Here is a 25546-nt window from a genome sequence, read left to right on the forward strand (position 1 = left end):
ATATAGATAACTGCAGTGGATTTTCTCTCATTCCATCATCAGATTTTTTTTTTTTTAATCAACAGGAAGATCTATTACCAGCACTTCGAATTTTTTCATTTGGGGATATCTACTGTCTGTTTACCTGAATAGAACCCCTCTCCACCACCAAGATGCCAAGATCTTCTTGAGGGAAATACAAATGTGGGGGTGTAGGGCTCAGCAAAGAGGCCGTGGTGGTAACAAAGCTCAGAAGGAGATTTGGAGCTGTCTAACTTCCTGTCCTCTCAATACAATCCTACCCGCCTCCCCTCTCAACTTTTTGGAGCTAATGCATAGCATGACCATTGAAAACAAGCAGAGAAATATCGGAGTCCTGAAACTTTTCCAGCATATTTTGAATAGAAATAATCTTGACTCTGGTCAACAACAGACAAGCTAATTATTTGTTCACATATGCTTTGGCTAGTTTTTTGCTCATCTGGGGGACTTGTAATAACTTTGGAGTTTGTCCTTCGTGAAATGACAACCTAAGAGTATATCTTTATTTATTTATTTTTTTTTTAAAAGATTTTATTTATTTATTTATTTATTTGACAGAGATAGAGACAGCCAGCGAGAGAGGGAACACAAGCAGGGGGAATGGGAGGAAGAAGCAGGCTCATAGCAGCGGAGCCTGATGTGGGGCCTCGAACCCATAACGCCGGGATCACGCCCTGAGCCGAAGGCAGACGCTTAACCGCTGTGCCACCCAGGCGCCCCTAAGAGTATATCTTTAATGCTGGTTCCAAGTTTTAAGGCATTTTGGGATAAGTTTTGTAATCATGTGGGAACTGGAGGTCAAAGCGGGAAATAAGATTTTGGAGCAGGTCAATTCTTTCCTAGGCTAGATAGGAAACATTTATCTTTTGAAGGCTTATCTTACCAGGAGAGAAAGTCTTGACTTAAGGAGGTACCACCACAGAGAAGAGAGGCTTGTAAGAGAAAGCTCTTCTGATAGCAGTACTTTTGTTTTTGTGAACAGTGGCTCAAGTCTAGAGTGAAGTGTTAAGACTGTGAAGGCTGGTGTGTTACCAAGCGTAGGGCACAGAAACTACATACACACATTTACAGCAACACTAATTTCCCACTGAAGGTTTGTTAGAAACTATTGGAGATTTTATAATTTGTTGACAATAATCCTGCTTGGAACATGATCTGCTTTATATAAAAAATAATTTTTTTTTGTGAAAGGTCTCATTAGTTTAAAAGCCTAGTCAAATGGTAGCTTTAAAAGCTGAGTCACAGTCTAATTTACTATCACAATTCAGTTTCCCTCTTTATTTTACTTGGTAGATTAATCCCATCTCAGCAGTGCCATTAGGTGTCTGCCTTCATGGTGTGGGAAAATATACACATACATCTGAGATTTTTGAGCATGTGGGTTGTGATGAATTTAAATGTGTTTTAATAGTGCAACTGCATATAAACAGCTGAAGATTTATACTTGTTTTTTAACTTAGGGATGAGGAAATTGACTACTATGGGGTAATTAAAAATAACAACTCTCTGGAAAAGCAAGAGCTAAATTGTTAAATGCCAGGGCATCAAGAGACAATATTCTGTAATCTGTACAGATTTTTTTTTATTCTGTAAATAAATTGGGTAATTTATATCTTTGTCACTTGAAGATCAGATATGTATTTGAGTTAATGCATCATCCCACCACCATTCCATAAATAAGGCAAATTTTGTTTTCTTTTCACAGGCAAGGTTTTAGTCAATTGAATAATAAATCATCCTGCCTTTTCCTGAGTCACAGGATAGGGAGGCTCTTATAGGCAGGTCCACAATTAAATAAGGCCTTAGAGGAGAGATTCTACCCTGTTTGAAAAGAATGCCAGTGAAGGAGACATCCCAGACTACTTTGGTCATACTTCTTAGTGCTTAAAATAGTAATATCATGTGTCTGTTTTAAAAAATAATCTGTTTATCACTGAAGATTTGTCTTAAATGCTCAGAGGTCAAGAATGAATCAACTTCTTGATAACCCCCAATATCCTGGTCAAGTCCTGCAGTGACCAGTGTATGAAGAAATATTCTTCTTTTTTCAAAAAGACTAATCTTATCAGTACTTACAGTTTACGAAGAATATTCACGCACGCTTTAACACTGTAAACTTTGTATAAGGACATTGCATTTTGCATTCCACACTTTACTGCCTCTTTGATATGCTTATAAAATCAGGCACTGTAAACAAGCAGTAAGGTGTGTTTGGGAAATTTGTTCCTGGGAGAAGTATCTGAATGGATGATCTGGTTGCAAGCATCATTAACTTTAATCTACGGTCTGAACAGAGGAAAGTATAAAAAAAATATCCTGTTTTAAGTGGCATTGGTCAGATGTACAGTGTAAATGAATTGGGAGTGATAGACGTGCGGACAGTCTGGGACAAAGATGACATCTATTATCTTATGAATATAAGGAGCAGACCTGTAATTTGGGAAAGGCAATATGTGAGAAGGCCTAGATATACCCAAGAAGGAAATAGCCACAAGAAATACTTAACCTGCTTAAGGCACACTAATCTGAACAGAGAAAGTCTGGTGCCCTGTCAGCACTGTTGTTCAGTAAAGGGTGAAATGGTCTGAGGACACGGGGATTCTGTGAGACTAAGATCCAATGACACTTAAAAAGAGGAGTAAAAGGCAAATGTTCTCTGTGAAATTCTATGGCAAATGGCTTGGAAATTTAGTTTACATTGGGAGAAACTTAAAAGTTCGTGGAACCATTCAGATTTCTGTTTGGTTCTATGCTGTGGCTGCTAATAGCATTATACCGAAATGCAGGTGTCAATTCTCAAAAAGTTCTTCCAGACTGTTTACCTTAGTCTGAAAACTTCCTCTAGTGAGAATCATTTGTCTGTTGTTAGTTCCCAGTCTGACTTTCAAGACATTTACATTCTTCAGAATAGTTTGAGGAAAAAAAGTGACTTTTAGTTAAGGTTTATTGCCAGTCCTTTTTGATGTAAAGCATATGAAGGCAAAAATCTTTTATTTGGACTAGTTTTAAGTTCAAAACTTGAACAGTTGCTTAGCAAAAATGAGGAAAAATTTTTAAGAAATTCAGCGTTATTTCTTTCACATATCTGTATGGATTCGAGGTAGGTTGTCAAAGTACCAACATGTAGAGGTTCTTAGGAAATCTGCTTTAATGAACAAATGAGTGATTTGTAGTTTACTTAATAATTGATTTTTTTCAAAGAACACCAGGCATTTGAAAAATAAGTTTTTTTTTCTTTTCCGAACCTACTAATATCAATTTTCTCAGCAATTCTTCTTTTTCTGGAATGGTGAAAATGTGAATTTTAGGCCAGTCTCTAGGTCCAAATAATCATAGTATTGGAATGGAGTCTGAGGAGTTCATAGAGTGTTATTGAATTTGTCTATTTTCTAAGGAAAATTGATTCATTATTTTCAAATGATTTTGCAGGATCCTTCAAACCAAAAATGTGGTGGAAGAAAGAAAACAGTGTCTTTCAGCAGCATGCCATCAGAAAAGAAAATTAGCAGTGCGAGTGACTGCATCAGCTTCATGCAAGCTGGCTGTGAACTGAAGAAGGTCCGGCCAAATTCTCGTATTTATAACCGTTTTTTCACTCTGGACACAGACCTCCAAGCTCTTCGCTGGGAACCTTCCAAGAAAGACCTCGAGAAAGCTAAGCTTGACATTTCTGCTATAAAGGAGATCAGACTGGGGAAGAACACGGAAACATTTAGAAACAATGGCCTTGCTGACCAGATTTGTGAGGACTGTGCCTTTTCCATACTTCATGGGGAAAACTACGAGTCTCTGGACCTAGTTGCCAATTCAGCAGATGTAGCAAACATCTGGGTGTCAGGTTTACGGTACCTGGTTTCTCGAAGTAAGCAACCCCTTGACTTTATGGAGGGCAACCAGAACACACCAAGGTTCATGTGGTTGAAAACGGTGTTTGAAGCAGCAGATATCGATGGGAATGGGATTATGTTGGAAGACACCTCTGTAGAGTTGATAAAACAACTCAACCCAACCCTGAAGGAATCCAAGATCAGGTTAAAGTTTAAAGAAATCCAAAAAAGCAAAGAAAAACTAACCACACGAGTGACAGAAGAGGAATTTTGTGAAGCTTTTTGTGAACTTTGCACCAGGCCAGAAGTATATTTCTTACTGGTCCAGATATCTAAGAACAAAGAATATTTGGATGCCAATGATCTCATGCTCTTTTTAGAAGCTGAGCAAGGAGTCACCCATATTACTGAGGACATGTGCTTAGACATTATTCGGAGATATGAACTTTCCGAAGAAGGACGTCAAAAAGGGTTTCTTGCAATTGATGGCTTTACTCAGTATCTGTTGTCGCTAGAATGTGATATTTTTGATCCTGAGCAAAAAAAGGTTGCCCAAGATATGACCCAGCCATTATCTCACTACTACATCAATGCTTCCCACAACACCTATCTCATAGAAGACCAGTTCAGGGGGCCAGCTGATATTAATGGGTATGTTAGAGCTTTGAAAATGGGCTGTCGAAGCATTGAACTTGATGTTAGTGATGGTTCAGACAATGAACCGATCCTTTGTAATCGAAACAATGTGACAACACACCTTTCCTTTCGAAGTGTCATAGAGGTGATAAATAAATTTGCCTTCATTGCTTCTGAATACCCACTCATTCTTTGTCTGGGAAATCACTGCTCCTTACCACAGCAAAAGATAATGGTTCAACAGATGAAAATGGTCTTTGGTGATAAGCTCTATACTGAGGCACCTTTGCCTTCAGAAACCTACCTCCCATCACCGGAAAAATTGAAAAGAATGATTATTGTGAAAGGAAAGAAATTGCCTTCTGACCCAGATGTTTTGGAAGGAGAGGTAACAGATGAAGATGAAGAAGCGGAAATGTCGCGAAGGCTGTCGGTAGATTACAATGGCGAGCAGAAACAAATCTTGCTGTGTAGGGAACTCTCCGATTTGGTCTCCATCTGCAAGTCTGTTCAGTATAGGGATTTTGAACTGTCTATGAAAAGCCAAAACTATTGGGAAATGTGTTCATTTAGTGAAACAGAGGCCAGCCGAATTGCAAATGAATACCCAGAGGATTTTGTAAATTATAATAAGAAGTTCTTATCGAGAATCTACCCCAGTGCCATGAGGATCGATTCCAGTAACTTGAATCCACAGGACTTTTGGAACTGTGGCTGTCAGATTGTGGCAATGAATTTTCAGACTCCGGGTCCAATGATGGACCTTCACACAGGCTGGTTTCTTCAAAACGGAGGATGTGGTTATGTTCTAAGGCCATCCATCATGCGAGACGAGGTTTCTTACTTCAGTGCAAACACAAAGGGCATTGTACCTGGGGTGTCTCCTCTCGCTCTCCATATCAAGATCATCAGTGGTCAGAATTTTCCAAAGCCCAAGGGAGCTTGTGCCAAAGGAGATGTCATAGATCCCTATGTCTGTATAGAGATACATGGAATTCCAGCAGACTGTTCAGAACAAAGAACTAAAACTGTCCAACAGAACAGTGATAACCCTATTTTTGATGAAACTTTTGAGTTTCAAGTAAATCTACCTGAGCTGGCCATGATTCGTTTTGTCGTTCTGGATGATGACTACATTGGGGATGAGTTTATAGGACAATATACAATACCGTTTGAATGTTTGCAGCCTGGATACCGGCACGTTCCCCTGCGCTCTTTTGTGGGTGACATCATGGAGCATGTAACCCTTTTTGTCCACATAGCAATAACTAATCGAAGCGGAGGGGGAAAGGCACAGAAGCGCAGCCTGTCTGTGAGAATGGGGAAGAAAGTTCGAGAATATACTATGCTCAGGAATATTGGCCTTAAGACCATAGATGACATCTTTAAAATAGCAGTTCATCCCTTACGAGAAGCCATAGATATGAGAGAAAATATGCAGGTAGGAAAAATCCCAAGCTTTTCCTCCCTACCCCTACTTCATCCTATCCCTCCCTTACCGGTGAACTTGTGTTTTACTAGTGATCTGATTCCTCAAAAAATTATCAGAAAAGTTGTATAAACCCATGTACCACTGAATGAAGTGTTGCCTGTGCTAAAGCAGATATATTTTATGTATCTAATTGTGAATGAATGCTGTGTTAAATTTGGCCTGAACTAAACCAGTTAATATAAATGCTTTATAGATCCATTAACTATCCCTGCCACATAACCAATGTGGGGTTGTGTGTACGAAATAATGTGAACAAAGTAGAATATAAAATATTATACATATAGACAATGCTAATTATAAGTATGTATGTTAAAATTTGCAGATATGAACATGAAAGGGCATTTGAAATCATAGAAACAAATGTAATGCCCGTTAGGTTATTTTAGTTGTTTAAATGTATGACAACAACAACAATAAATTACTCCCCACCAGAACAAACACAATTAAACAAATAATAGTCAGCCCTTGAACTTGTTGAAAACTATGTAGTCCTCTCTTAGAAAAGTGGTTTAATTGAAAGAACATGGATTCTGACTTAAATTCTATCCCCTTGTGATCTTGAGCAAATTATTTCAGATCTCTGATCATCAGTTTTCTCCACGTAAGGTAAGAAAAATAGTAATACATCACAGAATTATTATCAGAATTAAATGACAGTATATGTAAATTGCCCACTCCTGGCATGTGGAAATTCAACGTTAGTTTCTTTCCCTTCATTCGTGCTTGTAATCAGAGGTGGTTGCCAATTTCTTTTTTGAATACTATAGAATATACTTATTCTAGGGTGATGTTACTGAGAAATGACCTAACAGCAAATACTAAGTTCCTGCAATGAGCAAAGAGCTGTTGGTTGGCAGAAGAAGTAGCAGTCTGAGAACAAAACAAGAGAGGAATATTTTTCAATGCAATTTATTTGCTCCTTTAGCTAACATTTTAATAATAATTCTCACCGAAAAATCCCTACTTTCAAGATAGACAACAAGCTTGAAGAAGTTAAGTGATTCCCAAATATTGCAGTTAGTAAATAGGAACATTGGTCTTTAAATCCAGAATTTCCTACTACCAAAACTCATGATCATTCATGGTTTTTAGTCATGTGATGCTGAGCCTCAAACCCATCATTTGGTGAAGACTTTATTTTTACATTATTTCACAGAATAGACTTAAAATCAATTAAATAGCTAAAGTGGTGGAAAACAGTATGGTACATATCACACAGAAATACTTAGATTGTAAGCATTTTATTTGAAGTGGTTGCCTTAGCCACTATTTTAAAAATAGGCCCCAAATATTAGCATTTTCTATTTTACTTTTTCTGACATAATTCAAAACTATTATAAGTCCCTGTATTAGATTACTTATACATCATTTGTACATCTTACTTTATATATTAGAAGTTGATTTTATTTATTTCTATATAATTTTTGAAACATATCCTTTACACATACTATGTGTTTAAAATGCATAGTAAGGAGAGTTGGTTATGGATAAAGTTTTTCCAGGAAATACTGATGATTTATATCGTCTCAACATAAAGTCTTTTCGGTTAAGGATTATTTGGAGCCTAATCTGTAGAAAAATGAAATAGCCATCATTGTTGCTAAATTCATTCGACATAGAATAGGTTAGGTACTGCTCACTGTTAATAAAACATGAAATAGTTGTAATTTCTGTTTCAAATGAATTTTAAAAGCCTGTAAAACACGAGCAAATGTAGCTCTATGTGAAATTTGTTTTAGTACGTGCATCACCTGTCAGGCACATTTCTGACGGGATGACAAGGAAATACCATTGATGGTGAGTTGAACGCACGGTGGTGAGTAATAGCAGCCTGCTGTCTCGAGGGGAAAAGCCCAAAGGAGATGTACTCCCATGTATAATCACTGACATGCTTTTATGATCATCATGGTACAAATTGAATAAGATATTCACAACCAGCCCAGGCTAATTTGTGTGAATATTCCAGTGCTCTGCTTTGAAAAGCACTGTGTAGCCTGGTTCGCAGTCAGCTTTGCTTTATGGCATATTTGTGGCAGTTGCTAAAAATTGACAAAGATGAGGTATACTAGTGAATTAGTTCTGTGTGTTATCTCGGTGCACATTATACTCCTGGTTGATTATAATCCAGTTTCCTCCAAATTACATATGTATTGGAGGTTATACTTTTAATGAATATGCTTTTGTGTAAACCTAGAAGTGCTGGGGGTGATGTGTCATGTGGTCAGAAGTATAATTCCATGTTTTCTTCCCCACAGAATGCCATAGTGTCTATTAAGGAACTGTGTGGACTTCCTCCAATTGCCAGTCTGAAGCAGTGCCTGTTGACCCTATCCTCTCGGCTCATCACCAGTGACAATTCTCCTTCAGTCTCTCTTGTGATGAAAGACAACTTTCCTTATCTGGAGCCTCTGGCGGCAATTCCAGATGTGCAGAAAAAAATGTTGGCTGCTTATGATCTGGTATGAAATTGTGACTCTAGATTTCTTATCTGTGTGTGTGTGGGGGGGGTGGGAATCATCTGGCAGGGGCTCTTTTGTGGAACTCTAATGAATAAATAACACTGGGGCTGGCAGGCAGAGCCGGCCTTCTCAGCTTCGCTTAAGCCCCAGTGAAGACCACTGGGGCAATACTTTGAACCCAGAGCCCCACAGATTACAAACAGAAATTCTCTGCATTAGCAAGGAATGAATTAAGTCTTCAAAAATATACACAATTTCTCCTCATCTAAATGTCTTTGGCCTGCAACATAACCATTTAATTGTGTACCTGTAAGAAATGAACATATGCTTCTCGGTGCTGCCTTGTGATGTTTGAGACAAAATATTTCTCTGGAATTTATATTTCTTTTTTTTTTTTTAAGGTTTTATTTATTTGAGAGAGAGAGAGAGAGAGGGCACAGAGCACAAGTAGGGGGAGGGGCAGAGGCAGAGGGAGAAGCAGACTTCTGCTGAGCAGGGAGCCAGACTCAGGGGCTCGATCCCAGGACCCTGGGTATCATGACCTGAACCGAAGGCAGACCCTTAACCAACTGAGCCACCCAGGCACCCCTGGAATTTATATTTCTAAGCTAATACTATTAAATGATTTTTCTGAATATATAATGTAATTTATGTAGTAGTTAAATTTAAGAATAATTATATTTTTGCATCTTCTAATTCCATAAAAAATTAAGGAGCAAATGAAAATCTGGAAAAATCTGTAGTGTATATACCAGATAAAGTATAACTATCCTTAAAATAGAAAGTGTGCTTAAAACTCAGTAAGAAGGGGCACCTGGGTGGCTCAGTCAGTTAAGCAGCCAACTCCTGATTGTGGCTCAGGTCATGATCTCAGGGTCCTGGGATGAAACTCAGTGGGGAGTCTACTTCAGGATTCTCTCTCTCCCTCTGCCACTCCCCCTGCTTGCTCACACACACTCTCTCTAAAATAAATAAATCTTTGAAGAAAAAAAAATCAGTAAGAAAAAAAATATGGAGAAAAAAAATCTTACATCAATTAAGTTTGAGTACAACTTGGTAAAACATTGCAACACAATCATGGCTTAAAAATACTGCTTTACTCTTTTTTTTTTTTTAAGATTTTTATTTATTTATTTGTCAGAGAGAGAGAGAGAGAGAGAGAGCGAGAGGACACAAACAGGGGGAGTGGCAGGCAGAGGGAGAGGGGAAGCAGACTCCCCGCTGAGCAAGGAGCATGATGCAGGACTCCATCCCAGGGCCCTGGTATCATGACCTGAACTAAAGGCAGACGCCTCACTGACTGAACCACCCAGGTGTCCCTGTTTTACTCTTTCAAATAAAAATCTGGAGGCCAGACTTCCAGGATGGAACTTCTGTAGAGTTCTTAGGAACCTAGGCTCCCTCTAGATTTTGCTCTACCATCCCTATAGTGTGACCCTTATCCTTATGGTCCAAAATGGCTGCTGAATCTCCAACCATAACATCTGCATTCCAACCATCAATAATGATGAAGAGGAAAAGAGGGCATATCTTCTGCCTTTAAGGACATTTCTCTGATATAGCATAGATCATTTTTGCTTATAGTTCATCAGCCTAGAGTTAATACATAGCTACACTTAGCCACAAAGGAGAATGGGAAATGTCTTTATTTCAAGGGGTGATGTGCCCAACTAAATGTTATTTCCTCTGTTACTAAGAAATATAGAGAGGGGAGTTATTAGGGGATAACAAATATTCTTTGCTTCAGAGGTGGACAGGCAATTCATGTATCTTCCTCCCCCCAAAAAAGGAAGAAAATCTAAAAACATATTTAGCCTTAAAATAAGTTTTTAATTAAAGATTGTAAAGAAATATAGTGAAATACTCCCTCTCCAATGGACCAAAAAAAAAAAAAATTAGTACCTCTGATAGAGAATTTAAGGTAATGGATATTCTCATCCGTTTACCTCTACTAGGAAAATAAACTGGTATAATTTGGGGGGAGATAAATTTGGCAATATAATTTAAAATGTTTATCCCATTTGATTTATGTATTTGTTTTCTGGGATTTATTCTAAGGCAATAGTGATATACATAAACATTTATGTTTAATAATGTCAACATAGGAATATTAGTTAAATAAAATGCAGTAAACCAATATTATGGACTCTTTTGAAACCATTAAAATCATGCATTAGAAGAATATTTAATGGTATGGAAAACTTCTCATAACATTTTTTGTGAAAAAGTCCAGTTACAAAAAAATATACACTGTTGTGTTTATATGTATACACATCACACATCTAAAATGTTAGCAGAATATTAATAGTGATTTTTTTTAAATAAGGAGAATGAAGTTTATTTTCTTGCTTATGCTTTTCTACTTTTTATTCTGTATTTGCAAAACTCTTTGCAATGAACCCAACTAATTTTTATAGTTGAATAAATAAATAAATGTTGGGGCGCCTGGGTGGCACAGCGGTTGGGCGTCTGCCTTCGGCTCAGGGCGTGATCCTGGCGTTACGGGATCGAGCCCCACGTCAGGCTCCTCTGCTGGGAGCCTGCTTCTTCCTCTCCCACTCCCCCTGCTTGTGTTCCCTCTCTCACTGGCTGTCTCTATCTCTGTCAAATAAATAAATAAAATCTTTAAAAAAAATAAATAAATGTTAAGAAAGAAAAGAAGAATATTTTATCCTTAAAAAATAACTAGAGGAAAGACATTTGGGATAAACATCCTACAATTGAAACAGAAAAAAACCCATAGAATGCATTCTGCTTCTGAATGATCACACCTCTTAGAAACTACTCCATGGTTGCTGGGGGAAAAGTTCACCTATTACCTATATCTCATTTTTCATAAAATCAATTTTTCATCATAAAAGTAGGGACTGAAAGCTATTCAGTGAATAGGTATAATTGCCATCTAAGAGGTGAAATTAGGGTACTAGTTGCCATAGAGACAGACAGTTGAAATCACTTATTCTTCCAATTCTCTGTGAAGCTAAGAAAGAAAAACCATTCATTGGGAGGGGAGGCTGGTCCCCTGGAGCTGGGCTTGGAAAAAGCAGAAAAGCACCTGGACTGTGTTTGGCCAACTTCCATTTCACATCCCCAAGTGTCCAATGTTATTTTGTTTTTTCAGTTCTATGAGCTAAATATGGACATCAGCCTTTCCTCATTTGTATTTTTAAAATGCGGTTTGTAATTACAGGCATAGCATGGTTTTCCAAAGCTTAAGTAAAAGGCTACAGTAGAAAGCAGAAATACTTAACAATGATATCTTCATTTATAGTTCCCTATGGAAATGATTTTTCATATTGGTAGGGAACTGAATATAAATATCCCTATGCCAAATGGTAAACTCGGCAGACCTTGCAAGTGATTGAAAACTCTTTTGACAGCTCTGTTGGATTATTTCTTTTAGGGGGGAAGTGGGTAGGAACGCATACAAGTGATGATGATATTGGCCTTGAATGTAAAAACATTTTTACTTTCGAGGATTTGCACTGTATTGGTCGGCATCTTCAATGCTCTTGATATATCAGTGTTAACATTTATTTTAAAAAAGACTTCTAAGATATTCTGCGGATCGAGTAATCATTTTATTGAATTAATTAATTAGTTAAGATTTTATTTATTTATTTATTTGAGAGAGACAGAGATAGCAAGAGAGAGCATGAGCAGGGAGGAGAGAGAGAAGCAGGCTTCTGGCTGAGCAGGGAGCCCAATGTGAGTCTCGATCCCAGGACTCTGGCTGGGATCATGACCTGGGCCAAAGGCAGAGGCTTAACTGACTGAGCCACCCGGGCGCCCCTCGAGTAATCATTTTAAAAACAAAAATTGGATCATTGTCACTTTCCTGCTTAAAATACTACAGTGGCTTCCCATGAAAATAAAATGGAAACTCCTTACCGTGGTCTATGGGGTCATTTATGATCTGGCCTTGCATACCTATCTCACTTACCTCTTCTAGCCTCTCCTGCCTCTCCCAGCCTCACCCCCACACTCTCCTGTTCACTACCCGCCCCTCCCCCACCCCAGCCAGCCACATACACTTTCTTTCTTTCTTCAATTAGACCAAGTTTGTTCGCATCTCTGGGTTATTTTATTTGAGATTCCCTCTGAAATGTTCTGTTGCATGAATAGTTGCTTCTTATCCCTTAATTCTTAGCTCAAATGTCATATCCTCGGAGACATCTTCCCTAACCACTGTCTCCACCTGTCACTCTATCACACAACCTTGTTTTATTTCCATCACCCTACTTAGCAGTGTTGAAAAATATTTTGCTTGGCTTTTTGTTTAATTTCTGTCCTTTCTCCTTCAGTTTTAACGTATACTCCACGAGGGCGCAGACCCTGTCTGTTTTGCTTACTACTATTCTCTCTCACATATAAAACAGTGCGGGCATGTACTATGTCACTAATTAATGGTAGTTGAATAAAAAGTAAGTAGAAGTGCTTATGGTTGGTGAAAATAGTGTGGTTCTGATGCCATAATTGTTGTATTTATGGTAAATCTTTAAATCTCCTTTGTTTAACCTCTACGACATCAAGCTAAACATACAGTTAAAAAAACCTATAGACTGAAGCAAAACTATGGGGACAGTAGGGGCGCCTGGGTGGCGCAGTCGTTAAGCGTCTGCCTTCTGCCTTCGGCTGAGGGTGTGATCCCGGCATTATAGGATCGAGCCCCACATCAAGCTCCTCTGCTGGGAGCCTGCTTCTTCCTCTTCCACTCCCCCTGCTTGTGTTCCCTCTCTCGCTGGCTGTCTCTGTCAAATAAATAAATGAAATCTTAAAAAAAAAATTATGAAGACAGTAAAAAGATCAAGGGGCTAGAGGAGGGGGTCAGGGTGGGGTGAGGGAGGGAGGGATGAATGGGTGGAGCATAGAGGCTTTTTAGGACACTGAAGCTATTCTACATGATACTGCGATAGTGGATACATATCATTATGCATTTGTCAAAGCCCATAGAATGTATAATACAAAGAGTTAACCCTAATGTAAACTCTGGACTTTAGCTAAAAATACTATATAAATATTGGCTCATCAATTGTAATAAATATACCACGCTAAAGAAATATGTTAATAGTATGAAAACTGGGGATGGGCTTAGAGGGTTTATGGGAATTCTCTACTTTCAGCTCAGTTTTTATGTAAGGCTAAAACTTCTCATAAAAATAGTCTAAAAAAATTCTTTACAGACCATTAATAATAATAAAAAAATTTTGGATGGCTAAGGCAGAAAACAAATCCAGGGTGGTGGTGGGGCAGGTACCCCAAAATGAACAGCTTGAATGTTCAACTCAAATCACTTAAATATTTGGATGCCTCAAAAAACAGTAATGGAACTGTATAGATGCCAACCAAGAAGAAAAGTTGTAACCACTAAAAAAATAACAGAATACATTTGGAATGAAAAAAAGACCTGAAGTCATTTCCAAACAGATACAAATTTGGTATATTTCAGTATCAAAAGAAACAAATCAGGCAACTAGTAACCTCAATTTACTGAAAGCCGACCTGAGTGTATTAAACAGTTCTACTTACCAACAGTAAATAAGGTGAAAATATTTTAGAAAACATTGACCCTGAGTTCATCTGCACAGATTTTTTTCTAAATTTAGCTTTTCTCTAATGACTTGAGATGGTTCTCTTCTTTACCGAACACTGGCTAATTTAATATGTGGAAATATTTTCTCTTGATGGTCTTAAAAATTTAGTCTTAAAAGTAATTTTAGTATTAATGTTGCAATTATACTTCTATTTATAGTATCTGTGTTGATATTAAGAAATCAAACACCAAATATAACCATAGTAGAGTGGGCTTGTTTACACGGCATAATTTCAGAAAGACAGCTCCCCCCATTCCATATCTTTTTTAAACATACATTTTCTATATGCTCACTGGTACTTGGAATTTCAAAATAACAATCAATTCCTTTGGGTGAAGACTTTTTAATCTCTTTTAAAACATAAAACCCCCAAATCTCCATGAATAATAAAACATTGGATTATCAGTAATTTGTAGCTTTGAGTGAATTTAACAGATCCTATCCTACCTGGGATTTTTACCTGGGAAAAGGAAGAGATCTTAATGACAGAGTGTTCCCCAAGTCTGGGTTAGGTGAAGGTGAAGTTGCTCAAAGAATTACAATTTTCCCTGAGAACTGCCATCTCCCTTAATACTCTGAATAGTGATGCTGTTATGTAAATGCCTGTCTGATATTCAGGGCAGCAGAAGCAGATGTGACTTTCCTGATATTAGATACATGTCCCAGCCAGAGGTGGGATGTGACAGTTTCTGAAAAGCACTAAAGCAAACTGGGAACATTATTATTCAGTAACTGAAGCAAGTAGAGTAGGTCCTAAAAGCTGGAATTGATGCCTCTTTCCCGGACTAAAGACACACAGCAGAGGGCTGTTGGCGTTAGACTTACTGCACTACCGGTTCGGTGGCTCTATGTGGTCTTTGGTATGGTTTTTCAGAAATTGTATTAAGAATTTCATTTAAAAAAATTAAAAAAAAAAAAAGAATTTCATTTAAAACCAGAGTACCACCTCTAACAGACCTGTCCCTTTATTGCACCGTGATTCCCCCCCTGCCCCCCTCCCCCCGCAAGGTCTTTGAAAGAGCAAGCTTTACTTTCCCACTCTGGATTTTCACTTTCTCTAAGAAAATATCCACTGAAGTAGGCAATATAGTCATAGAGTCACTCACTGCCCAGTCTTTTAAGGTTGCTAATGCAATTTTTAAATTTACAATTCAATATTAATGAGATCCATTGTTTCTTTCCTCATGTTTTTTCTCATATGTATCCATTTTCTTTTTTCTTTCTTTCTTTCTTTCTTTCTTTCTTTCTTTCTTTCTTTCTTTCTTTCTTTCTTTCTTTCTTCTCCTTCTTCTCCTTCTCCTTCCCCTCCTCCTCCTCCTCTTCCTCGTCCCGTATCATTTTCTTACATTGACTTAGCTAAGGTTCTTACCAGACTCTTCTCCTGCCTGAGGTTTTCAGTAGGCTGACTAGTCCTTCATTTAGTCTCTACCTTTCCCTAATTCAACAGTTGGAATAATCATCCTCAAGTTCTGTTTTTGATTTTTTATCTAGGCTTGTCTTTACCCTCCAGTGCTGGCTGTTTTGCCAGGCTCACTTCCCATTTCCTTCTGTGTGAACCCTCTCCTTCAGTCAAGCTGATGTCTTTGCTATCTCATTTTTATTTTCCATTCTTTGTGTTTCCATTCTGTACCACCTACAATGCCTTCCTAGCCTTAATTCCCTCTCCATCAATCTAAGTCCAGACTTTTGTCCTAACTTCTCAGAAAACTGACATTAAGAAAATATTCATTTGTTTAGCTTATTCATAGCATTCAATATATATCATATGTAAAGAACTTTAGTAGATTTCGTGCAATACAGAGATGAATAAACAGAGGCAGGTGTCAGCACAAATAGCCATACATAAAGCATGACAGCTATTTGACTCAAGACAAACATAAGTAAAATGAGATGGGAACATGTATATTTTCTGCTTATAAAACAATACTTTCTTTTCTAACATATCACTTTGTATATGTCATTAAGCTTTTGATTAGTCAACTCAACAAACACATTTTGGACACCTGTTACTGTACGAGGTGCTAGAGGGAAGAAATGGTCTGAATAAAAATTTCTGTCCTTGAGGAACAAGAAGTCCCGATAGGAAGGCAGGACTTACACCTAAAAAGGGCAGGAAAAGAGGCACCTGGGTGGCTCAGATGGTTAAGTGTCTGCCTTTGGCTCAGGTCATGATTTCCAGGTCCTGGGATTGAGCCCCACTTTAGGCTCCCAGCTCAGCGGGAAGCCTACTTCTCCCTCTCCCTCCCTCTCCCCCTGCTTATGCTCTCTCTCTGTCAGTCTCAAATGAATAAATAAAATCTTTTTTTTTTTTTTAAAGGGCAGGAACAGAGACATACAAGGTCCAGATAGTGGAGCAGATGATGTTTTATGTCCTGAGAAAGACGTAATCTAAAGACCTTGAGTGCTATGATACACTTTTCACAGTGACTGGTAATAGACTCCACCCCCATTCCCACTCTATGCTCAGCAGAACTTTATTTGCAAAGAATTTTTTAAAAAAATTCTGTCTCTCTAGAATGCTTTTATTTTCACTTACCTCCCCCTTCTCTAAAAAAGGCCCCACAAAGGTTGCACAGGACTTTCTGGCATTTCTGTCTAATGTCTGCTCCAGCGCACTAGGCAGGTGATTCAAGGAACTGTGGTCCTTGTTACTCTTGGTCAGCTCATTTGTACATTCTCGGGTTATGATAGAACCTTCATAAGGAGTAGCAGATGCCAGTGAGTAGTCCCTATTTGCAACTGATTTTAAAAGAAAAATACTATCTAATCTTTATATAACCTTTTTCTTTAGATAGCTGAATTTTTACTTTTCTAATGGCCTCACCTGTCTACTTTTTCATGCATCATCAAGAAGTATTTGCTTAACGTATTTGGGCTTTTTCAGTGTTTTAAATTAATGTGAAAACTTTTAGGTAATTAGTGTTTTGAATATACCATTCAGACGTGGAATAGTTACAGGAGATTGCAACTGTAAAAAATAAACACGAAGTGTTCTCTGAAGGTGATTTCTGTGCTGAATTATTTTACATTAACATAAAAGTTAAAACTTTACTATGGTAAGAACAACAGATTTTCTGGAGATAGAGGAGAAATCAAAACAATCTAGAGAACATGGGTCAAGGGTTATTTAATCTTTTACTAGGTCAGTATGATTTGGAAAGTAGTTGATTAAGTTAGCATGACTGGGATTCTAGTGAAAAGAACTAATTGCTATCTTTAATTACTCTTGCAATGGAATCAGTACATTGACAGGTGTCATTTAATCTGACCATCATGGGTTGGACTAAATACGTTCTCTTCTGTCAGTATTATTACAAAGATATATTGAAGCTCAGGATAGGAAAATGTTGTGGTATGCCTACAGTCTCCCCATGTAGTTTTGCTTATTGAAATCAATTTAAATTGAAATTAGTAAGTCATGAATACTCTCTCATAGTGAAATTTGTGTGGAACTTTATATTAGTTTGTATTTCAAAAAGTATGTTGGCTTGTTTAATAATGGAACACAGAAAAAGGACAACCTGCTGGCAGGTGCCAAAATAGGGCTCGTTATTTATAAACAAGATATCATACCCTTAGTGCATTGAAATGTCTTCTAATTGTGGGTGTGACAATGTCTTCTGGTACATTTTTTGTATATTGGGGGAACTGTCAGTCTCTTGAAGGTTGATAACATTTCCACTTGGTACCAGGGTCCTAAGGACACTGGGCGTTAGAGGTGCATCAACAAGTTGGCTGCATCATAGGCTAGCTTCTCTGTGAAATATTGTCCAAGTTTCTTCAGAGTCACTTTGCATTTCTGAACACTCAAGTGAAAATTCTGGAGATGGTTCATGATGGTTAGTAACCTGATAATTTTATGAATGAACTAAATGTTAATCATAATTGGGTAAAAATAATCATTTCTAATGATTATTCGAGATATAGCTGACAACTGGAGAAAATAGAACACCTGGAGAAAAGAAAAGGTGAAATAATCCCTTTATGCAGAAAGCAGCTCACTGAAGTAGATCCTGTCAGTATCATGGATGTGGAGACAAACGTCCTTTGGTCTACTCTGTGTGAGAGTTCTCTTGTCTTGTGCCATCACAAATCAGGCTTCAAAATGTGACTCAGAGCTATTCCCAGGACAGAGAATACTTTGTTGCATACATCAAATGCAGTGGACTTCAGTGAGCTTGCAAATGTTCTGGCCTTATGTGTGTACTTGTTTCACTGAAAAGTAACTGTCTCAATAGGATTGACTTTGCTTAAAAGCAAAAGATGCCAGTTTATTAATAGTCCCTCTGATTTAAAAATTTTGAGGACATTAAAAATTAAAGGAAATTATCTTCATTCTAGTTGGCAAATATATATGTAACAGCAATTAGATTTTAAAAGGTATCGAGTTTGATAAAATTTAGGTCTTATTTTAAATTATCTACAGAATCAAAAACTAAAACCCAGTGTTTTGCTTAGAAGGAAGGTTAAGAGATAGTTTAATAATTTTAGTTTTCTTAAGAAGAAGAACAAAATAGGTCTAGAGCAGATTGGCATATTCTTAAGTGATTAACTTTCCAAATTATATAACTCCTTCCTTAACTCCTTCCTGAAAGAGCAGTGGTTGCCACTGAGTATGTTTCTTTCTAGACTTGATAGGAAGAGTGTCTATGTGGTTGATGCCTTTTGCAAATTAGATTTGGAAGGAGAAACAGAGCAAAATGTATTTTTATGATACTTTACTTGGCGAATTTTACTTCATTAATGTTTATGACTGACTTGTACTTGCAATAGAAATTCTATACTTTAATATAATATTAGTATCACAATGCAATTCATAAACTTAGATCTGTTCCTCAAGAGCCTTGGTTCTAGTCTAAACTGTTTCACTGACCAGCTGTTTGGTTTTAGGAAAGCCCATCTGGGGCTCAGTTTTTTCTCTTATAAAATGGGGTTGTCTATGATAGGTGGTCCTTATGGTGGTTTCTAAATATAAAATTCTGTGGTTCTAGGAATTTGGATATAATCAGGAGAAAATTGGAGTCTATGGAAGATTTATGAGTCATGGTATAACAAAAATTCATCTTTTCAGTACCATTCAATAGTTACATTGACTCTGCAATGATCCTAGACAATTAGTTAAATTCCCTACTGAGAAGAGCTGGAAGGACAGTTTATTCACACAGGTTGGACATTTTATAAAGCCTGTCTCTGAGTAAAAGCATTACTTCCCCCTTCAGTAAAATTTTTATTTTAAATAAATGATTTTGATCTTAACTGACAACTTTACACACCCCTGTTCAGGACACATCTAACACTTAAAATAATGCTAATCTTTATCTGAGTAAGTCCTCTATTCTTTTAGATTCAAAGCCATAGTAAGGAAATAAGATCCATTAGGAGATTGTCATGTGACAGAACCAAAGAAAAGCTCTTTGTATTACCACAATAAGGAAAGGCAACTGGGAGCTAAAGCTGAGACATCAGATATGTAAATCCAGGACACTCCCAGATTCTATCAATCTAGTCAACCTAGCTTTGGCAGGCTAAGTACCCTGACTACCCAGCTGGGGAATTATATGAGGACATGCTTCTCACCTCTCCTTGGCTTTTGCAATTTATATTTCATTTATGTCAGGATCTGCAGAGACCTAGGAAGGAGATTCAACCGTTTTTTCCTTCCTTACTACTTAGATAAGCCAGGGGGAGAGGTTGAAATTGTTGATTTAAGTGTGGTTAGGAATTATTGGTGTATTTTGGCCATCCATCTTGTTTTCTCTACAACTACCAATAATTGCAGTTGACTGCAGAAAACAGAATAAAATTATTTTTTTCTAAGTATAATGGAAGCTGTTACCATAGAGAAGATGATCAAAAGCTCTCATGAGAAAAGTCCATTTGAGCTGTGACTTTAAGTTAACGGTGAGTGTTTTAGAGTAATAGTTATGAATGTTATTACTAAAGGATTTCAGGTTATCCTCTAAGGAATCTCATAGGGATGCTCTTCTATGTTGAAGATTAAATCACACTTGACTCTTTACAAAGTGATCTGTTAGAAGAGGGGAAAAACAAACTTCTTACTATGGGGTTAACAAATATTTACTTGGGGGATTTTGAAGAGAACTTGAATCATAGGGTTTGTTGAATGTTTTGGTCCGAATTTAATATGCCTTAAATAAGTAATAAAGTTTATTTATTTATTTTAAAGACTTATTTATTTGAGAGAGAGAGAGAGACAGACAGACAGACAGACAGACAGAGAGGGTGGAGGGGAAGAGGGAGAGAAACTCAGGCGGGCCCCTTGCTCAGCAGGGGGGGCCCCGTTCCCATTACTCTGAGATCATGACTTGAGCCAAAACCAAGAGGCAGATGCTCAACTGACTGAGGCACCCAGGTGCCCCAGAAATAAAGTTTAAAAGTTCATTTTATTTTCTGATACTTGAGTAATGTATTTTCTATAGGTATAATCCTCTTAAAAGCTTTATGTTTATTTGAAAGGGAACTCAGGTAAGGTTATAGAAAAATGGAGAAGTCTAGAAAAAAAGACTAAAGATAAAAAGAGAAATAAAAGTTCCAAAATACAGGGGTGCCTGGGTGGCATAGTCAGTTAAATGTCTGACTCTCGGGCTCCATGCTCAGCATGAAGTCTGCTTAAAGACTCTCTGTCCCTCTCCCTCTGCCTCTCCCCACTACTCTGTCTCTCAATTAAATAAATAAATAAATAATTTTTTAAAAAAATGAGTTCCAAAAGACAATTATAGGTTTGAGAAATGATCAATAATAAATAAAATACTATATTGTGGGTAACGGATTTGTAGAAGAAACAAATATCACACAGTAAAATAGAAATAAATGATTATATAAATTAATTGATGAATCTGTGGATATGTAGGTAAATAAGTCCCTGACCTACTGGAATTACAATTTACTGGGGAAATGAAGGGTGGGAGATAACATAAGTAAATATAATTAATTGTAATTTGAAATAGAAAATAAGAAATTTTGTAAACAGACTAAAAAATAAAATGTTCTTGGAATTTGGAGGTGAGAGGGAGAGGGAAAGGAAATCAGGACACCAGTGGAAGAGGGGGCACTGAAATGAGCTTGCAGGCTGGTAGGTTTTTGACCAGGGGAAATGGCTTAAGAAGACTTACTTAATAGTAAAAAATGTGTAGAAGGAGGAACAATAGGGTGTATTTGGAGAAGCGTGATTCACACAGGGACCTAGGAGAATTGGCAAGCCATAGGGGGAAAGGCTGCTGAGGCAAATGGGAAGACTTGAAATCTGGGTTAGAAAATTTTACTTCATTCAATAGGCAAAGGAGAAAATGACAAAGCCAGGAAGTAACTAGTGCTATGCTTTTGGAAGATGATTCTGAAAGTGGTATTTAGGAGTAAGGTGGAAAGAAGCAGAACCTGCCAGTAGCCAAGTGGGGATTCAAATCTACCTCTGAGTGCCTCCAAGGGAGCTTTGTGAGCATTTGAAGAAAATAAGAGGGTTTTTTTGGTTTTTGGGGTTTTTTTTGGCAAGAGTCAGTGTAGGAATGGGAGAATGAAATGGAGAAGAACATATTTTTAAAGGTGACATTTGAGATGCAGTTAGAATTTGAAAGATGGTCCAGAGAATGGGAATAAAGGCTTAAACCAAGAGAGTTGTGATTAAAGAAGGAAACAAAGGGGTAAAAGTGGCAGGTTAGGCAAAGCTTGGTGACTGATAAAATGTGGGAGCTCACCTTCTGGATGCAGTTAGGCAAAGAGAATGTTGGAGATCTGAATCTGGATGGCTGGATGAGACTGAGAATGCTGGAAATTACAGCTACAGGTATCTGGTAGTCTAAGCATCTCCACCTTACTTGTGCTCTGGAGATAGCAAAGGGGTGATTAAAGGAGTAAACGAGGGGTTTGGTTATAAAGGTATGAGTAAGCATTAGAGAAGCAACAGCGGATGGTGAGCACCCCAGGAACAGCAACAGTGGAAAGCTGTCATCACTCCCAGGCCTAAAGGAGGAGAGGGAGCCATTCCTGGTACTCAGTCATATCTGCACCTGGCAGAGAGGGGCCACTTGACAGGAGATATGGTCTTGTAGAGAGAAAGCTATGGTGCCACAGTCCAGCAGGGTAGGAATGGTCAAGGGAGTAACTACCCTAAACCCTCTCTCCTCCTGCCTCCTGCCCATGATCCCTTGCTGATGTGACCCCTTGGCCAGTCCCAACAGAAGTCAGAGGCAAGGGAGCCTGCTTAATATTGCCCACAGAGACCAACCTCCCCAGCATGGAGCATGGCAGAGAGTGGATCTGGAGGGGTGAATAGAAAGGACCCAGCATAGGCAACTCTAAAGTAAAAATTTGAGAATGTATTCATTCATAAATGATATAAATTTAGTAACATACCAACTCTTACAGTATAAACCAAATAAAGAATAGAAATTAGCTTGGATTTTAAAAGTTTTACTTACAAATAATAAAAATAAATCTTTTTGCTCTTCCAATGTCATTGAATACATTGATCTGATCCCACTGTCATTGTTTTCACTTGTCTGTGTTGCTGAGGAAGAAATCATGGTGTGAGTAGAATGAGGACCTGCTCTGCTGTCTTCAGGTTTTTGCTTGTGTTTGGGTAATCTTCATTTTCTTCTCAGGAATCCATATTGGGAAGGTTTAGTTTATTTAGGACAAGATAATATAAATGGTACTACTCTATTATTTTACAGACATATGTAAGTTGGGATATTCTGGAAGAAACTAATAAATGAGCACTGCTGGTAGCCCTACTTCCATATGGAATTCCCTTCTTCTTCATCTTACCTCACTTACCACATTAAAGATACATGATCCTGACCTGGCAAGGTGGGCAGGGTCAATCTGTAAAGCTTAATTTCCTTTCTAGTTTTACAGATAAAATAAACCTGAATAAAAGTCCTCATTGTTTCTTCTCATACCTCAAAGGATTATCTTGTGCTCCCTGCCCCAGAGTGCATGTACCCCCCTACTTTGGAAACTGCTGTTGTAGACCATTGAAAGTATGAATCTGGAATTTAGAAGAGAGGCCAGGGTTGGGGACATTGGCTTTGAAATGATCTGCATGAGTGTAATATTTCATAGCTGTAGGAATGGGTGAAATGACTATGAGGAGAGATAATGGTGAAAGGAAAGAATGGAGAGCTAAGACCTGGCGGCTCAAAGGATTCCTACATGTATGGATATAAAAAAGGAGAAAGAGGTAGTATAGGAGTCAGAGAAAGAGTGAAGCTGAAAAAGAAACGGGGTCCCAGAAATCAAGAAGGAGGGACGATCAGAGGTGTCAGCTACTGAGTTGGGAGTGAATGAGGACAGAGGAGGATGGACCAAGGTGTAGTTGATGATGAGATCAAGGTTAAAACTTGAAGGCCTTGATGGAGTCTTGCTTGAGTCAAAGGAATGAGTATGGGCTAATTTTTGAAGGGAGGATTAATGGCTAGTAGAATATTTTCTTATTGCTTTTGTTTGCTTACTTTAAAGTAGGAGGTGTATGGAGAAGGGAAAAACTCAGGAGAGAGGCAGAGATTTTGAATAAAAAAAGAAGCGGTCATCAGGTATGGATTCCTGAGGGAAGCAGTGGAGGTGGGATTGAACGTCTAGGTAGAAGAGGTAGCCATAGCAAAGAGGACACTTCCTTTTCAGGTTATTGCAAAGAGGGTATGGTGTTTTGGGATGAAGGAAGTATATTCCTTTTTGCTCAACACTGAGGAGATACTTAGTAAAATACTGCAAAGAAAACTGGCCACAAATTAATAGATAAAGAGGTTTTTTTTTAAAAAATGAAAGAATATGTTCTCTACTGAGAGCAAAACCAAGAGAGAAATGAGTGTTAAGATGTCTATCAAGACAGCTACATGCAAAAGAATGAAACTTGACCACTCTCTCACACCATACACAAAAATAAACTCCAAATGGATGAGACCTCAATGTGAGACAGGAATCCATCAAAATTCTAGAGGAGAACATAGGCAACAACTTCTATGACATCGGCCAGAGCAACCTTTTTCACGACACATCTCCAAAGGCAAGAGAAATAAAAGATAAAATGAACTTATGGGACTTTATCAGGATAAAGAGCTTCTGCACAGCCAAGGAAACAGTCAAAAAAACTAAGAGACAGCCCACGGAATGGGAGAATATATTTGCAAAGGACACCACAGATAAAGGACTGGTATCCAAGATCTACAAAGAACTTCTCAAACTCAATACACGAGAAACAAATAAACAAATCATAAAATGGGCAGAAGATATGAACAGACACTTTTCCAATGAAGACATACAAATGGCTAACAGACACATGAAAAAATGTTCAAAATCATTAGCCATCAGGGAAATTCAAATCAAAACCACACTGAGATACCACCTTACGCCAGTTTGAATGGCAAAAATAGACAAGGCAAGAAACAATAACTGTTGGAGAGGATGTGGAGAAAGGGGATCCCTCCTACATTGTTGGTGGGAATGCAAGTTGGTACAGCCACTCTGGAAAACAGTGTGGAGGTCCCTTAAAAAGTTAAAAATTGAACTACCCTATGACCCAGCCATTGCACTACTGGGTGTTTACCCCAAAGATACAGACGTAGTAAAGAGAAGGGCCATATGCACCCCAATGTTCATAGCTGCATTGTCCACAATAGCCAAATCATGGAAGGAGCCGAGATGCCCTTCAACAGATGACTGGATTAAGAAGCTGTGGTCCATATATACAATGGAATATTACTCAGCTATCAGAAAGAACGAATTCTCAACATTTGCTGCAACATGGACGGCACTGGAGGAGATAATGCTAAGTGAAATAAGTCAAGCAGAGAAAGACAATTATCATATGATTTCTCTCATCTATGGAACATAAGAACTAGGAGGATCGGTAGGGGAAGAAAGGGATAAAGAAAAGGGGGGTAATCAGAAGGGGGAATGAAACATGAGAGACTATGGACTATGAGAAACAAACTGAAGACTTCAGAGGGGAGGGGGGTGGGGGAATGGGATAGACTGGTGATGGGTAGTAAGGAGGGCACGTGTTGCATGGTGCACTGGGTGTTATACGCAACTAATGAAGCATCGAACTTTGCATCGGAATCCGGGGATGTACTGTATGGTGACTAACGTAACATAATTTAAAAAATCATTAAAAAAAAAAGATGTCAGTCAAGATATCATCAAAGGAAATTATTAATCATATTACTTTTTTGAGTTTCTTTTGAAAAGGATAAATTTGAATCTGGTTGAAATGGATTGATTATGGGCATGCCCTCATGTTTTTCCTAACAGGCTGGGCCAGGTGACTTTGAAAATGCTATATTTCAGGCTCAAAAGATTGCATGTATATGAAGGCATATATTCTCTCAGGGAGTATGGCCAGGCCAGACAAAATCAGAGGGGTGCCATTTTTTTCATGAAAGTAAGTGGATATCAGGTAACTGGGGTTTTAATTCCAGCTCGATCATTAATTAGTTCTGTTTTTTAGACAAGAATCTTAACTTCTGTAAGTCTTCACTTCACTTCACTTCACTTCACTTC

The 25546-nt window shown here is 38.0% G+C and overlaps 1 protein-coding gene across 8 annotated transcripts in view; it reads left to right on the top strand.

Annotated features, from left to right (window-relative positions):
- PLCL1 (phospholipase C like 1 (inactive)) overlaps positions 1-25546 on the top strand; it is a 328454-nt gene that overhangs the window by 247076 nt on the left and 55832 nt on the right. For all 8 annotated transcript variants that reach the window (XM_034654906.1, XM_019800484.2, XM_034654909.1 and 5 more), the window contains 2 exons: positions 3451-5925; positions 8232-8435. In XM_034654906.1, the coding sequence (XP_034510797.1) occupies positions 3451-5925; positions 8232-8435 (2679 nt within the window). The remainder of the gene's footprint in view (positions 1-3450; positions 5926-8231; positions 8436-25546) is intronic.

Source organism: Ailuropoda melanoleuca, chromosome 2, assembly GCF_002007445.2.
Source record: "Ailuropoda melanoleuca isolate Jingjing chromosome 2, ASM200744v2, whole genome shotgun sequence".
Taxonomy (NCBI): domain Eukaryota; kingdom Metazoa; phylum Chordata; class Mammalia; order Carnivora; family Ursidae; genus Ailuropoda; species Ailuropoda melanoleuca.